Here is a 15157-nt window from a genome sequence, read left to right as displayed (position 1 = left end):
ATGACTGCTCGTCACATAATAATTTAACGCATTTACATATTTTTTACGTAGTTATTACACATTGATTACACTCAATCGTATTTCATGTGTCACAACGATTCATCGATGCGTATGCTATGATGCTGGTAAAGTCTCGTGCACCTACAGTGCTCGTCATGCGCTAGCTAGCGCATGGATGCAAACAATGTTCTTCCCCAAAAACATAGCAAAACGACATCTGTTTCAGTAGCTGTAGTTAGCAAGCTAACTATATAGCTAGGTGTCATTGTCTAAAATAACCAGTTCTTTGATTAATGGTGGTCGGACCCATGTATGTGAAGCTAGCCACAATAAGGTTTAGCCACAATAGTAGACTTTGGTTAGCCTTCAAAATAAAAGTATGGCATAATTCAACTATTTGTATTCAATTGCATCACTGTCAATTACTTTATTTTGAAGGCAAACGCAAATTCCACTATTGTGCCTAATTCTTAGCTGGCTGCTTATAACGTTAGCTTTGGCCAACAGGGTTAAGTAACTGGCTAGCTATTTATTTTCATGAACTGAAGTTCAATTTCAATAGGCGAACAACAAGTGGCAACATAGCTAATACTTACTCACAAGGATTCCTAAATCATTGCTAAGAACAATGAAAATGACTGCAGTTTTTTACTGGTTATTGTTTTCAGGCTACTCCAGAAGTTGAACAAATGATGCTTTATTAGCAATGCGGTATTGTAAACACATCGTGCTGACTTTTTTTGTACAGCTTTGACAGTGCTACTGTATATTTTTTGACATGCAAAGACCCTAACGGCATTCCATAGTATGTATGTCGTGAAGCTAATAGCAGTGACGGTATTACTGTGTAACTCCGGTAGGGCAACATCGGAAAAATAGCGCACTTGGTAGTGTTACCTGGTGCTCGACCAGTCGGCGAATGCCATCATCACCCACAACAGAGAACGGTTGATTGTCAAGGGCAATGAATTCCATTATCTTTGCTTTAATGGATTTCACCTTTGAGTTGTCTCACTGAAATTTTGTTACTCTTTCAAATGACTGCTTGACTTGTTGACTGTTAGATCCGCACAGCAGACATTGTGGGCTAGTTTAGGAATGCTGTGTTGCACGTATAGAGTAACATTTTACGTGGCGTCATTATGTCATGTATCTTCGTTATATAGGTATGCACGTCAGCTTTGACATCGGTTTTGCACATCGGTCGTTAAACTAGACATCGGCCGATACCGGCATTTTTAGCTAATATTGGCCGATTCCGATATGTTCACCAATATATCTGCCTCGCCGGGTTCACTAACTACTTCTCAGAGTTCAGTGTGTCAACTCGGAGGGCTTGTTGTCCGGACCTCTGGCAGTCTATGGGGGTGCCACAGTGTTCAATTCTCGGGCCGACTCTTTTTTTCTGTATGTATATATATCAATGATGTCGCTTTTGCTGCGGGTGATTATTTGATCCACCTTTACGCAGACGACACCATTCTGTATACATCTGGCCCTTCTTTGGACACTGTTAACAAATTTCCAAATGAACTTCAATGCCATATAACTCTCCTTCCGTGGCCTCCAACTGCTCTTAAATGCTAATAAAACGAAATGCATGCTCTTCAAACGATCGCTGCCCGCTTCCACCCGCCCGACCTAGTATCACTACTCTGGACGGTCCTGACTTAGAATATGTGGACAACTATAAATACCTAGGTGTCTGGCTAGACTGTAAACTCTCCTCCCAGATTCACATTAAGCATCTCCAATCCAAAATTCAATCTAGAATCGGCTTCCTATTTCTCAACAAAGCCACCTTCACTCATGCTGCCAAACATACCCGTGTAAAACTGACTATCCTACCGATCCTTGACATCGGTGAAGTTATTTACAAAATAGCCTCCAACACTCTACTCATCAAATTGGATGCAGTTTATCACAGTGCCATCCGATTTGTCACCAAAGCCCCATATACTACCTACCACTGTGACCTGTATGCTCTCGTTGGCTGGTCTACGCTACATATTCATTGCCAAACCCACTGGCTCCAGGTCATCTATAAGTCTTTGCTCTGTAAAGCTCCGCCTTATCTCACCTTACTGGTCACCATAGCAGCACCCACCCGTAGCATGCGCTCCACTGGTCATCCCCAAAGCCAACACCTCCTTTGTCCGCCTTTCCCTCCAGTTCTCTGCTGCCAATGACTGGAACGAATGGCAAAAATCACTGAAGTTGGAGACTTATCTCCCTCACTAACTTTAAGCATCAGCTGTCAGAGGAGTTTACCAAATGCTGCAGCTGTAAAAAGCCCATCTGTAAATAGCCCATCCAACAACTACCTCATCCCCATATTTGTTTTTCTGCCCTTTTGCACACCAATATTTCTACTTGCACATCCCCATCTGCACACTCCAGTATTAATTGCTAAATTGTAATTACTTCAACTATGGCCTATTTATTGCCTTACCACCTTACTTCATTTGCACACACTGTATACAGATTTTTCTATTGTGTTATTGACTGTACGTTTGTTTATCCCATGTGTAACTCTGTTGTTTTTGTCGCACTGCTTTGCTTTATCTTGGCCAGGTCGCAGTTGTAAATGATAACTTGTCCTCAACTGGCCTACCTGGTTAAATAAAAACAAAATATCGTACATCCCTAGTTGTGACCAGTGAAAATATGACTGCCTTCTGCTTCGCAACTCAGCTGGTCTCCACAATTTTTATTTGGAATTGAACAAAATAAGAAACTTTTTCCTCTTTTTTTTTTGTGCATTTTCTTTCTTTTGTATTATTTTATATGTATTTTTTTTTTTGGGGGGGGGGGGGGGGGGGGGGTTGAATCAGCTTTAATATTTTGGATTGTTGCTTCCATCAATTTAATTGTCTGCATCATTTCCAGTACCCCATATATTTTTGGAATGTATGTATGTATACATACATACATACATACATACATACATACCCATATATATACATAAACATACATGCATATACACACTTTAAAAAATATATTTATTATTTCCCGGCAAACCCTACCATCCCTCCCCCAATTGGAGTAAACTAATAAACAATAACACTTAGGTTTCTACCTTCAGTTTATACATATTATACACAATCTGTTTTACAATAGTTATATTCTGTTTTGTTTTAAGTCCTTCCTCTATTTTCCTTCTTTGTAGGGCCATGCGTTTTTCATTTGGAGTTGCTAAATTGCTGTAATGCATTATTAATGCATTTCCTGGTTTCATATTTCATATTTTCCACCCGGGGTAGCCAGTGTTTGAGGGGCTTCCTGGAAATTAAGTCGCTGTATAAGGGAAGTCAGAAAGTGTTGAATAACTAGGGTTGAGTTCCAAATGGTACCTTTGTCGTTTTGCACTATATCGGGACGCAGGCTGACACTTAGCATACAGTTCCTACTGCACATGTGCTGTCAAAACGAAGTGGTCGACTCTGCTTTTTAATCATGCTGGCCACATCAACCGCTCGCTGAATGTCATAATCCGTCTTGGACTGGCTGCAATCATTTTAAAGGTTATTAAAATGCAACCAAATAAATTAAGCGTGTTATGTAACGCTCCATACCTCCATGCCAAGCTTGTCTGGGAGCAAAGCACCAATGCCAGTTTAGCGCTAATGATTATCCTTTGGCGAAACTGTGTTTATCAAACGTGTTTTTTTTTTGTAATAGTTGTTCATTACAGATTTATAAACTAACGATAAGCAAGTAATTAAGTTTATTAACAACTGAACTTGAATGTAATGGCAAAATGTAGATTTCTGCCTAAATATAGACATACCCAAAAGTGAGAAGAAAAAAAATTATGTGATGGCCATAAACAATTTGCCTGACAACTAGGGTTACAAAGGGTCGGTAGATTTCCGGAAATTTTCCATGGGAAGTTAAGCCCTGGTATTTGGGGAATTTTGCTTAAATTCATCAAAAAAGTTTACTTATAAGAGTGAACCATTTTTTTTGCGGGATACACATCAGGCAATTCTAGGTCTTGTGGCATTTTGGTTAAACTATCCCCAATTCAATGGAATTGCAACCCTCTGCATGCACAGTGCATTCTTCCATCACATGTACAGTGCTCTCTTCCAACACATGTACAGCTGATTCTCAAGATATTGCACACTATTGAGATGCTATTGAGCCCACACTACTACACTGTCTGAGCCAAGGACTACATGTTTTCTGGTAAGTTTTGATTACAATACTTGGTGGGGTGAATATATTTTGTATGACGTATGTTTTTTTTGTTAACTGGTAAATAATAGGTTACAGCAAAGTGTGTTTAAATCATTTCTAACTTGTTAACTATTTCTGCTGGTTAGTTTTTGCTACCATGTGCATTTTAGCTTGCTTGAGCCTGCAAACTGTTAATTCACTTGTTTCCATACATGTTTAATTTTAAAACATGTATCTTTCAAAGGAATTGTTTCATCTAACTGCTTAACTTTTTATCTGTACATGGAATTGTATTATTTATTTTTACAATTTATTTTCTCATCTTTACAGGAAAATGCCACGGGCAGTATCTGATGTGTGGAAACATTTCACTGCAGTTAATGTAGAAGGAAAACAGTGTGCATTTGCAAATACTGTGCCAAATCATATGTGAAGAATGCAACAAAGATGCAGAATAATCTGGCCAAGTACATAAAGTTCCCTCAGCTCTCACAACAAGCAACCTCTGACAAAAGTCCCTCTATTTCTATTCAAGATGAAAATGATGAATCAGACACCTTATCGATAGGAACAGCTCATGGTCCTCCTGGAATCAGAAGTTTTGTTTTGCTCAATGGAGGAACATAGTCAGAGAAATGCTGATGAATGTCTTGCTTGAATGGTATATGCAACTGGTTCACCTCTGATGCTCACAGGCAATGTGTATTGGAAGAGATTTCTGAATGTTCTTCGCCCAGCATACACCCCTCCAACCAGACATGCTTTATCTACTCATTTTATGGATACAGAGTTCAAGTAAAGGTCAAGCAAATCATAGAGAAAGCAGACTGTATTGCAATCATCTCAGATGGGTGGTCGAATGTTCGTGGGCAGGGAATAATTAACTACATCTCCACCCCTCAACCAGTATTCTACAAGAGCACGGACACAAGGGACAACAGACACACCGGTCTCTACATTGCAGATGAGCTGAATGCAGTCAATGACCTTGGACCACAGAAGGTATTTGCACTGGTGACAGACAATGCTGCGAACACGAAGACTGCTTGGTCTAAAGTGGAGCCCTACCCACACATCACACCCATTGGCTGTGCTGCTCATGCATTGAATCTGCTCTTCAAGGACATCATGGCACTGAAAATAATGGATGCACTCTACAAGAGAGCCAAGGAAATGGTTAGGTATGTGAAGGGTCATCAAGTTATAGCAGCAATCTACCTCACCAAGCAAAGGGAGAAGAATAAGAGCACCACATTGAAGCTGCCCAGCAACACCCATTGGGGTGGTGTTGTTGTCATGTCTCCTGGAGGGGAAGGAGTCTTTCCAAGAAATGGCCATATCACAATCTGCCGATATGGACAGCCCCATCAAGAGGATCCTCCTGGATTATGTATTTTTGGAGAGGGTGGTAAGCAGCCTGAAACTCCTGAAACCTATAGTAAAAGCCATTGCACGGATTGAGGAAGACAATGCCATCCTGTCTGATGTTCAGACTCTGCTTACAGATGTAAGAGAAGAAACACGTACTGCCCTGCCCACTTCACTGTTGCTCCAAGCAGAGGAAACTGCAGTTCTGAAATATATCAAAAAGTGTGAAGACTTCTGCCTGAAATCCATACACGCCGCAGCGTACATGTTGCACCCTAAGCATGCTGGCAAGAGCATCCTGTCTGGTGCAGAGATCAACAAGGCCTATGGTGTCATCACTACCATGTCTCGCCACCTTGGCCTGGATGAGGGCAAGGTTCTTGGCAGTTTGGCGAAGTACACTTCCAAGCAAGGGCTTTGGGATTAAGATGCAATATGGCAGTCGTGCCAACATATCTCATCAGCCACCTGGTGGAAGGGACTTTGTGGATCTGAGGCTCTTTCCCCTGTTGCCTCCATTATCCCCCAAATCCCACCAACATCAGCTGCCTCAGAGCACAACTGGTCCTTGTTTGGGAACACACACACACACCAAAGAACGCAACAGGCTGACCAATACAAGGGTTGAACAATTGGTGGCCATGTGAGGCATTTTGAGCCTGACAACGAGCCACCCTTAAGGTTGGAAAGTGACTGTGAAGATGAGGTCTCAGAGTCTGGATGTTCAAGAGGTGAACATTGAGGAGGTCCAGGGAGAAGACATGGAAGCCTGAGGAAGACAACCAAAGCTTTAGTTTCTAGACTGTCATTTTATAGATGCATGTTGAAAATGTTTTTGGGAGATGCGATGGATCATTGGGGATCATTCAATATTCCCTTTTTGTTCAGTGAAATTATCCCATGTAAAGAGTCAACTCATTTAATTAAAGTTAAATTCATAAGTAAATTGTTTTTTTTATTTCTATTGGAAGAATTTTATAATTTGCAATTGTCTGCTTATGATAAGGTACAAGGTTTCTGTCAACATATCATATGGTAAATACAGTTGAAGTCGGAAGTTTACATACACTTTTCACAATTTACTTATTTTGAGTCAATTGCAGGTGTACCTGTGGATGTATTTTAAGGCCTACCTTCAAACTCAGTGCGTCTTTGCTTGACATCATTGGAAAATCAAAAGAAATTGACCAATACCGCAGAAAATAAATGTAGACCTCCTTGGGAGCAATTTCCAAACGCCTGAAGGTACCACTTTCATCTGTACAAACAATAGTACGCAAGTATAAACACCATGGGACCACGCAGCCGTCATACCGCTCAGGAAGGAGACACGTTCTGTCTCCTAGAGATGAAAATACTTTGGTGCGAAAAGTGCAAATCGATCCCAGAACAGCAACAGACCTTGTGAAGATGCTGGAGGAAACAGGTATAAAAGTATCTATATCCCCAGCAAAACGAGTCCTATATTGACATAACCTGAAAGGTCACTCAGCAAGGAAGAAGCCACCGCTCCAAAACCGCCATAAAAAAGCCAGACTACGGTTTGCAACTGCCCATGGGACAAATATTGTACATTTTGGAGAAATGTCCTCTGGTCTGATGAAACAAAAATATAACTGTTTGGCCATAATGACCATCGTTATGTTTGAAGGAAAAATGGAAGGCTTGCAACCCAAAGAACACCATCCCAACCATGAAGGACGGGGTGGCAGCATCATGTTGTTGGGGTACTTTGCTGCAGGAGGGACTGGTGCATTTCACAAAATAGATGGCATCGTGAGGTAGGAAAAGTATGTGGATATATTGTAGCAGCATCTCAAGACATCAGTCAGGAAGTCAAAGCTTGGTCGCAGATGGGTCTTCCAAATGGACAGTGACCCCAAGCATACTTCCGAAGTTGTGGCAAAAGTTACACCACCTCTGTCAGGAGGAATGGGCCAAAATTCACCCAACTTATTGTGGGAAGCTTGTGTGAGGCTACCCAAAACGTTTGACCCAAGTTAATCAATTTAAAGGCAATGCTACTGAATACTAATTGATTATATGTAAACTTCTGACCCACTAGGAATGTGATGAAAGAAATCAAATCTGAAATAAATCATTCTCTCTACTAATATTCTGACATTTCACATTCTTTAAATAAAGTGGTGATCCTAACTGACCTAAGATGTAAATTTTACTTGGATTAAATGTCAGCAATTGTGAAAAACTGAGTGTACATACACCTTAGCCAAATACATTAACTTCTGACTTCAACTGTATATCCAATGCATTAAACATCTACATTTAAATGGTGTTAATATTAGTTTGCATATATTTCCGTTAATTCCCACAAAGTTTCCAGCTCTGAATATTCCCCAAAATGTGCAACCCTAGTACCACCCCAACCTTGTCACGACACAAATGATTTGCTCAAACGCATTAAGAAAGAATTTCCACAAATGAACTTTCAACAAGGCACACCTGTTAATTGAAACGCATTCCAGGTGACTACCTGAGTTGAGAGAATGCCAAGAGTGTGCAAAGCTGTCATCAAGGCAAAGGGTGGCTACTTTGAAGTATGTGAAATATAAAATATATTTAGATTTGTTTCACACTTCTTACTACATGATTCCTTGTTATTTTATTGTTTTTATATATTCACTATTATAGAAAAATACAGAATAACCCTGGAATGAGTTGGTGTGTCCAAGCTCTTGACTGGTACTGTACTGTGTGTGTGCAATGTGAAGAGTCAACTCATTTTATTAAAATTGTCTACCTATGAGGTAAAAGGTTTTATGTTTCTGTCTCCATATGATATGGTAAACATATCCAACACACAAAACATCGACATTTAAATGGTATTCATTTGCATATATTTCTGTTAATTCCCATTTTTCCCCGTTAATTCCCACGAAAAGTTCCCACCTCTGAATATTCCCTAAAATGTGCAAACCAACTGACGACTCAAACTGAATTCTTCCGTTGCTCTATTGTTCGCTACATACAATACTTTAGTCTGAAACTGACATCATTTAAGTAGTTTGTTGTGAAAATTAGGTCTGTTGTACAGAACGAAGTCATCAGTGATCATCTCTAACCGATCGGAGTATCAAAGACAATGGCGTATCGGTTTCTATGACCAATCAGAACAGTTAGAATGTTTATCCGTTTTAGAATCGGCGGGGAGGTACTCCGTCCCAGACTCATTGGTAGAACAAACGTCCATGGGCGTAGCATTTCGCCAAAGCAAGGAGTTTGGATAGCCAGGTAAATAAAAAAATAACTGGTAAAGCTGCATAGTTTTATAAAGGTCTGAAACGTACCTTTTTTGGTGTACTCACTTTTGAGGAAACAAGCTCAAGTACATAGTACAAATATTATAGAAATATTAATAATTGTCTACACTGAACAAAAATATAAACGCAACAGGTGATGTGTTGGTCCCATGTTTCATGAGCTGAAATAAATGATCCCAGAAATGTTCCATATGCACAAAGCTTATTTCTCTCAAACTTTGTGCCGAAATGTTTTTCATCCCGTCCTATTACGTATCTATGACTGCTAGAGCCGGGCAATGAAGTTATAGCCTATCTACTGCAGTCATATATCCTTGAAAGTGCCTTGGCTAGGCCTATCTGCAATTAAAAGCTGTATCTCGCAATGGAATGCTGAATTTCGCAATTTCTTGGCTTGCAGTGTCTCACTACTTCAGTAAAGCAGGGCCTATCATCAATGAATAGGCTAGGATATTCTACGTGCAACAGACCGAAGAGTGAACACCCACTTGCATCATTAGCAAAGCGAAAGAGCAGGCAAGCCAGTTGCACTGTGATAAACATTTTGTGGGGGGAAAAGAGAATTTCCCTGAAGGATTTTTCTTAATATTAAAGATCCCAATTTTGTTTAAACATTTTAGCTTTTAAATGGTCACACCCCTATTCTAAATATAGTAACAATGAAATTCTAAAGTACTTGCTGTAAGATTTCACCTTATAACTGTCAAATAAATATCATTGTAGTGACTACAATATTTGCACAATTTCATAAAACGGACAGACTTTTCTGTCGGATGTCTTCTGAGCGAAATGCCATTCAAATGTGTGCAGACTCATTACAACTACAGCTTTAAGCACAAATCAACTTAGTCTGTGACCAAGAGAAAGTGGTCTTGTTTCAATTCTACAAAATGATTTTGTATTTTTTCCTGTTGAGAGCTATAAATCCAGCTGAGAACATCGCAGCGAGATGAAACTGCTATTGTTGCATCCGATAGACTCCCGTTTCATACGCAAGCTCAGCTATGAGGTTCACAGGCACAGGAAGTCCTTTGTCCGGATAGGCCAGAAAATGTGACGTGTCGCTCCCTATGCAAATGAACAGTTTCCCGTGTTTGTGAACCTCACAGCTGCGCTTGCAATAGCGCACATGAATCGGGACAACCAGCACTTTTAGAGAGTGTAAAGCAATTGATGTGCTGTTCACATGGTACGTTCTACACAGAAATATTGGTCAGAACCGCTCTAAGTTTCGTAAATAGGGGACTTAACGTTTGAGGTTTTAATACCCCCTTCATAATGTGTGTTTTTTGCTCCTGAAAACCAACCCACAGTGTGTTTATATGGACTTAATCGGCATAGGCCCTGCAATAGACTAGCATCCTGTCCAGTGGGTGTACTTGTATAGTACATCAAGCTGCCTCACACTACTTACCTAATAGGCATAGGACTAGTCATGTCATAGGAGTAGCTAACACATCTGTTTTATCCATGGCTGTTCGAAAGATATACCAGCCTCCAGCTGAGGGCATGACATGCCAAACACAACAATTAAGTGTTTCAATTAATCTCATTGCTCCCCAATAGCACTGTTTGTCGCCAACCTTGATGGTAGTGAGAATTTGAGACCGTGGAAAAGCTAAAGACAGTGGGCTTGTTCGACATTGTAGCCGACAGTGTAAGCAACTGCCGACTGACTGACAAATCACTTTGCATCATTAATAACTACTCAGTCATTATTATTTGTAGATCAGTCAGTCAATCACAATGCGTCACAGATTTGATCCGCTCAAACCAGGCCACCGAGTGGTTATGGGGGAGGAGTAGTGTCTACGGTAGTAGGATGTTTACGGTAGTGTCACTGTGCTGTTTATTAGAATGACAAGGCTGATATGTTAATTCAACCTCAGTTTTGTGTCCTTCCATCTAGGCCGAGTTACTGTCAAGCACTTTGATAAATGCTGATATAAAAGGGCTTTATCAATACATTTGTGTTTCATTGTATTATTGATTAATTGATGCCCTTCATAAATCAATTTGATTTATTGAGGTAGTGAGTGGTTGATTAATTCCCTTTCCCTCCAGGAGATGATTTGATTGATTGGTGCCTTTTCTCCTCTAGGAGTTGATCCTGCCGCTGCTGCTGCTGTGCCTGCTGATTCTGATCAGCACCCTGAACCCACATGTCTACTACGGAGGCATCAGTACCATGGAGCTGGAGAGGGAGGACTACCACTTACTCAAGGGCCTGGGATACACCCCCATTAACAATGCCACCAATCACATCATGGAGGAGGTGGCCCAGGAAATGCGTAAGTAGGAGGATGGACATGAAATGCGTAAAATGCTAATATAGGGGATATTGACTTGCTTTGGATTTGTCGCACAAATGCTAAAACTTTAGCATTTGGCGACTGTGACCAGATTAACAAAACCAAGGCATGGATTAAGCCCTCCCCGTCCCGTCATGGATTTAGCCTAAAAGCATTGCCTTGGTGTAGGCTAAGCATTGATTGGAGCCTGGAGGGAATTTATATGGGCCCTTGTCAAAAGTTGTGCGCTATAACAGGAATACTGTGCTATTGGGGACACAGACAGTGTATTTATGTCTGCCTTATTTCTTGTGATTTCCTGATTGCACTGTAGACTTGCAGGATCGCCTGGAGATGTTCTCTAGTGAAGAGGATCTGGAGAATGCCAGTCTTTATGAGCCCTCAGGCTACGTTGGGGTGGTCTTCATGGGCAGCACACCCACCTCTTACAGGTTGCGCTTCCCTTACAACCATCTGCCCCTGCCCAGCGACTACACTGAATCTATTGGTGAGAGATGATTTTAATTTTGCTATAAATAAAGTATTTATCAATGTCTTAATTAGAGGTCGACCGATTGATCGGAATGGCCGATTAATTAGGGCCGTTTTCATAACAATCGGAAATCGGTATTCTTTAAAAAAAAAATATATATATATATATATATATCAAAAAAAGTATACCTTTCATTTACCTAGGCTAGTCAGTTTTTTAAGAACACATTCTTATTTTCAATGACGGCCTAGGAACGGTGGGTTAACTGCCTTGTTCAGGGGCAGAATGACAGATTTTCACCTTGTCAGCTCGGGGGATCCAATTTTGCAACCTTACAGTTAACTAGTCCAACGCTCTAACCACCTGCCTCTCATTGCACTCCACGAGGAGCCTGCCTGTTACGCGAATGCAGTAGAAGCCAAGGTAAGTTGCTAGCTAGCATTAAACTTATCTTACAAAAAACAATCAGTAAATCATAATCACTAGTTATAGTTAACACATGGTTGATGATATTACTTGTTTATCTAGCGCGTCCTGCTTTGCATATAATCAATGCAACGCTGGGGGATGATTTAACAAAAGCGCATTTGCGAAAAAAGCACAATCGTTGGACGACTGTACCTAACCATAAACACCAATGCCTTTCTTGAAATTAATACACAGAAGTATATATTTTTAAACCTGCATATTTAGCTAAAAGAGATCCAGGTTAGCAGGCAATATTAACCAGGTGAAATTGTGTCATTTCTCTTGCGTTCATTGCACGCAGAGTCAGGGTATATGCAACAGTTTGGGCAGCCTGGCTCATTGTGAACTAATTTGCCAGAATTTTACGTAATTATGACATCATTGAAGGTTGTGCAATGTAACAAGAATATTTAGACTTAGGGATGCCATCCATTAGATTCACTGAAATAATAAACGTTTTGTTTTCGAAATGATAGTTTCTGGATTCGACCACATTAATGACCAAAGGCTCGTAATTCTGTGTGTTATAACTAAGTCTATGATTTGATAGAGCAGTCTGACTGAGCGATGGTCGGCAACAGCAGGCTCGTAAGCATTCATTCAAACAGCACTTTCATGCGTTTTGCCAGCAGCTCTTCGCAAGCACAGCGCTATTTATGACTTCAAGCCTATCAGCCTAATGGCTGGTGTAACCGATGTGAAATGGCTAGCTAGTTAGCTGGGTGTGCGCTAATAGCGTTTCAAACGTCACTCGCTCTGAGACTTGGAGTAGTTATTCCCCTTGCTCTGCAAGGGCCGCCGCTTTTGTGGAGCGATGGGTAACGCTGCTTCGAGGGTGGCTGTTGTCGATGTGCTCCTGGTTCGAGCCCAGGTAAGGGCGAGGAGAGGGACGGGAGCTATACTGTTACACTGGCAATACTATAGTGCCTATAAGAACATCCAATAGTCATATTGGTAGTCACAAGGTATATGAAATACAAATGGTATAGAGAGAAATAGTCCTATAAATACTATATTAACTACAACCTAAAACCTCTTACCTTGGAATATTGAAGTCTCATGTTAAAAGGAACCACCAACTTTCATATGTTCTGAGCAAGGAACTTAAACGTTAGCTTTTTTACCAGGCACATATTGCACTTTTACTTCTCCAACACTTTGTTTTGGCATGATTTAAACCAAATTGAACATGTTTCATTATTTATTTGAGGCTAAATTGATGTATTATATTAAGTTAAAATAAGTGTTCATTCAGTATCTTTGTAATTGTCAATATTACAAATAAATAAATAGAAATTGTCCGATTAATCGGTATCGGCTTTTTTGGTCCTCCATTAATCGGTATCGGTGTTGAAAGATCATAATCGGTCGACCTCTAGTCTTAATGTCAATATGCCTTGTCCATTGCTGTTCTGGTTAGTGTTTATTGGCTTATTTCACTGTAGAGCCTTTAGACCTGCTCATTATACCTTATCCAACCTTTCAGTTCCACCCCCCACACATGAGATGACATCACCTGGTTTCAATTATGAGATTGACAATATAGACAATATCTCTCTCATCATCACTCAATACCTAGGTTTACCTCCACTGTAGTCACATCCTACCATACCTTTGTCTGTACATTATACCTTGAAGCTATTTTATCGCCCCCAGAAACCTCCTTTTACCCTCTGTTCTGGACGTTCTAGACGACCAATTCTCATAGCTTTTAGCCGTACCCTTATCCTACTCCTCCTATGTTCCTCAGGCGATGTAGAGGTGAATCCAGGCCCTGCAGTGCCTAGCTCCACTCCTATTCCCCAGGCGCTCTCTTTTGACGACTTCTGTAACCGTAATAGCCTTGGTTTCATGCATGTTAACATTAAAAGCCTCCTCCCTAAGTTTGTTTTATTCACTGCTTTGGCACACTCTGCCAACCCGGATGTTCTAGCTGTGTCTGAATGCTGGCTTAGGAAGACCACCAAAAATTCTGAAATCTCCATCCCTAACTACAACATTTTCAGGCAAGATAGATTGCCCAAAGGGGTCGTTGTTGCAATCTACTGCAAAGATAGCCAGCAGAGTTCTGTCCTACTATCCAGGTCTGTACCCAAACAACTTCTACTTTTAGAAATCCACCTCTCTAAAAACAAGTCTCTCACCATTGCTGCCTGCTATAGACCATCTTCTGCCCCCAACTGTGCTCTGGACACCATATGTGAACTGATTGCCCCCCATCTATCTTCAGAGCTCATGCTGCTAGGCGACCTATACTGGAACATGCTTAACACCCCAGCCATCCTACAATCTAAGCTTGATGCCCTCAATCTCACACAAATTATCAATGAACCTACCAGGTACCACCCCAAAGCCGTAAACACGGGCACCCTCATAGATATCATCCTAACCAACTTGACCTCTAAATATACCTCTGCTGTTTTCAACTAAGATCTCAGTGATCATTGCCTGCATCCGAAATGGGTCAGCGGTCAAACGACCTCCACTCATCACTGTCAAATGCTCCCTGAAACACTTCAGCGAGTAAGCCTTTCTAATTGACCTGGCCGGGGTATCCTGGAAGGATATTTATCTTACCCCGTCAGTAGAGGATGCCTGGTTATTTTTTTTAAAATACCTTCCTCACCATCTTAAATAAGCATGTCCCATTCAAGAAATTTAGATCCAGGAACAGATATAGCCCTTGGTTCTCTCCAGACCTGACTGCCCAGAACCAACACAAAAACATCCTAACATCCTATGGCGTTCTGCATTAGCATCGAAGAGCCCCCGTGATATGCAACTTTTCAGGGAAGCTAGAAACCAATATACACAGGCAGTTAGAAAAGCCAAGGCTAGCTTTTTCAAGCATACATTTGCTTCCTTCAACACAAACTCAAAAAGGTTCTGGGACACTGTAAAGTCCATGGAGAATAAGAACACCTCCTCCCAGCTGCCCACTGCACTGAGGATAGGAAACACTGTCACCACCGATAAATCCATTATAATAGATAATTTCAATAAGCATTTTTCTACGGCTGGCCATGCTTTCCACCTGTCTACCCCTACCCTGTTCAACAGCACTGCACCCCCCA

At 40.9% G+C, this 15157-nt stretch overlaps 1 protein-coding gene across 2 annotated transcripts in view; it reads left to right on the top strand.

The window, feature by feature from the left end:
* Positions 1–15157, top strand: part of abca5 (ATP binding cassette subfamily A member 5) — a 97282-nt gene that overhangs the window by 14162 nt on the left and 67963 nt on the right. For both annotated transcript variants that reach the window (XR_016491076.1, XM_021581043.3), the window contains exons 3-4: positions 10933–11122; positions 11457–11630. Coding sequence is in view for 1 of the 2 variants with exons in the window: in XM_021581043.3 (XP_021436718.3) it covers positions 10933–11122; positions 11457–11630 (364 nt within the window). In the remaining variant the exon portion in view is untranslated. The remainder of the gene's footprint in view (positions 1–10932; positions 11123–11456; positions 11631–15157) is intronic.

This window comes from Oncorhynchus mykiss, chromosome 23 (assembly GCF_057628025.1).
Source record: "Oncorhynchus mykiss isolate SJ-2025 chromosome 23, ASM5762802v1, whole genome shotgun sequence".
Classification (NCBI taxonomy): domain Eukaryota; kingdom Metazoa; phylum Chordata; class Actinopteri; order Salmoniformes; family Salmonidae; genus Oncorhynchus; species Oncorhynchus mykiss.
Note: the sequence above shows the minus strand (reverse complement) of the source record. Positions and strands in the feature narration are given on the sequence as shown.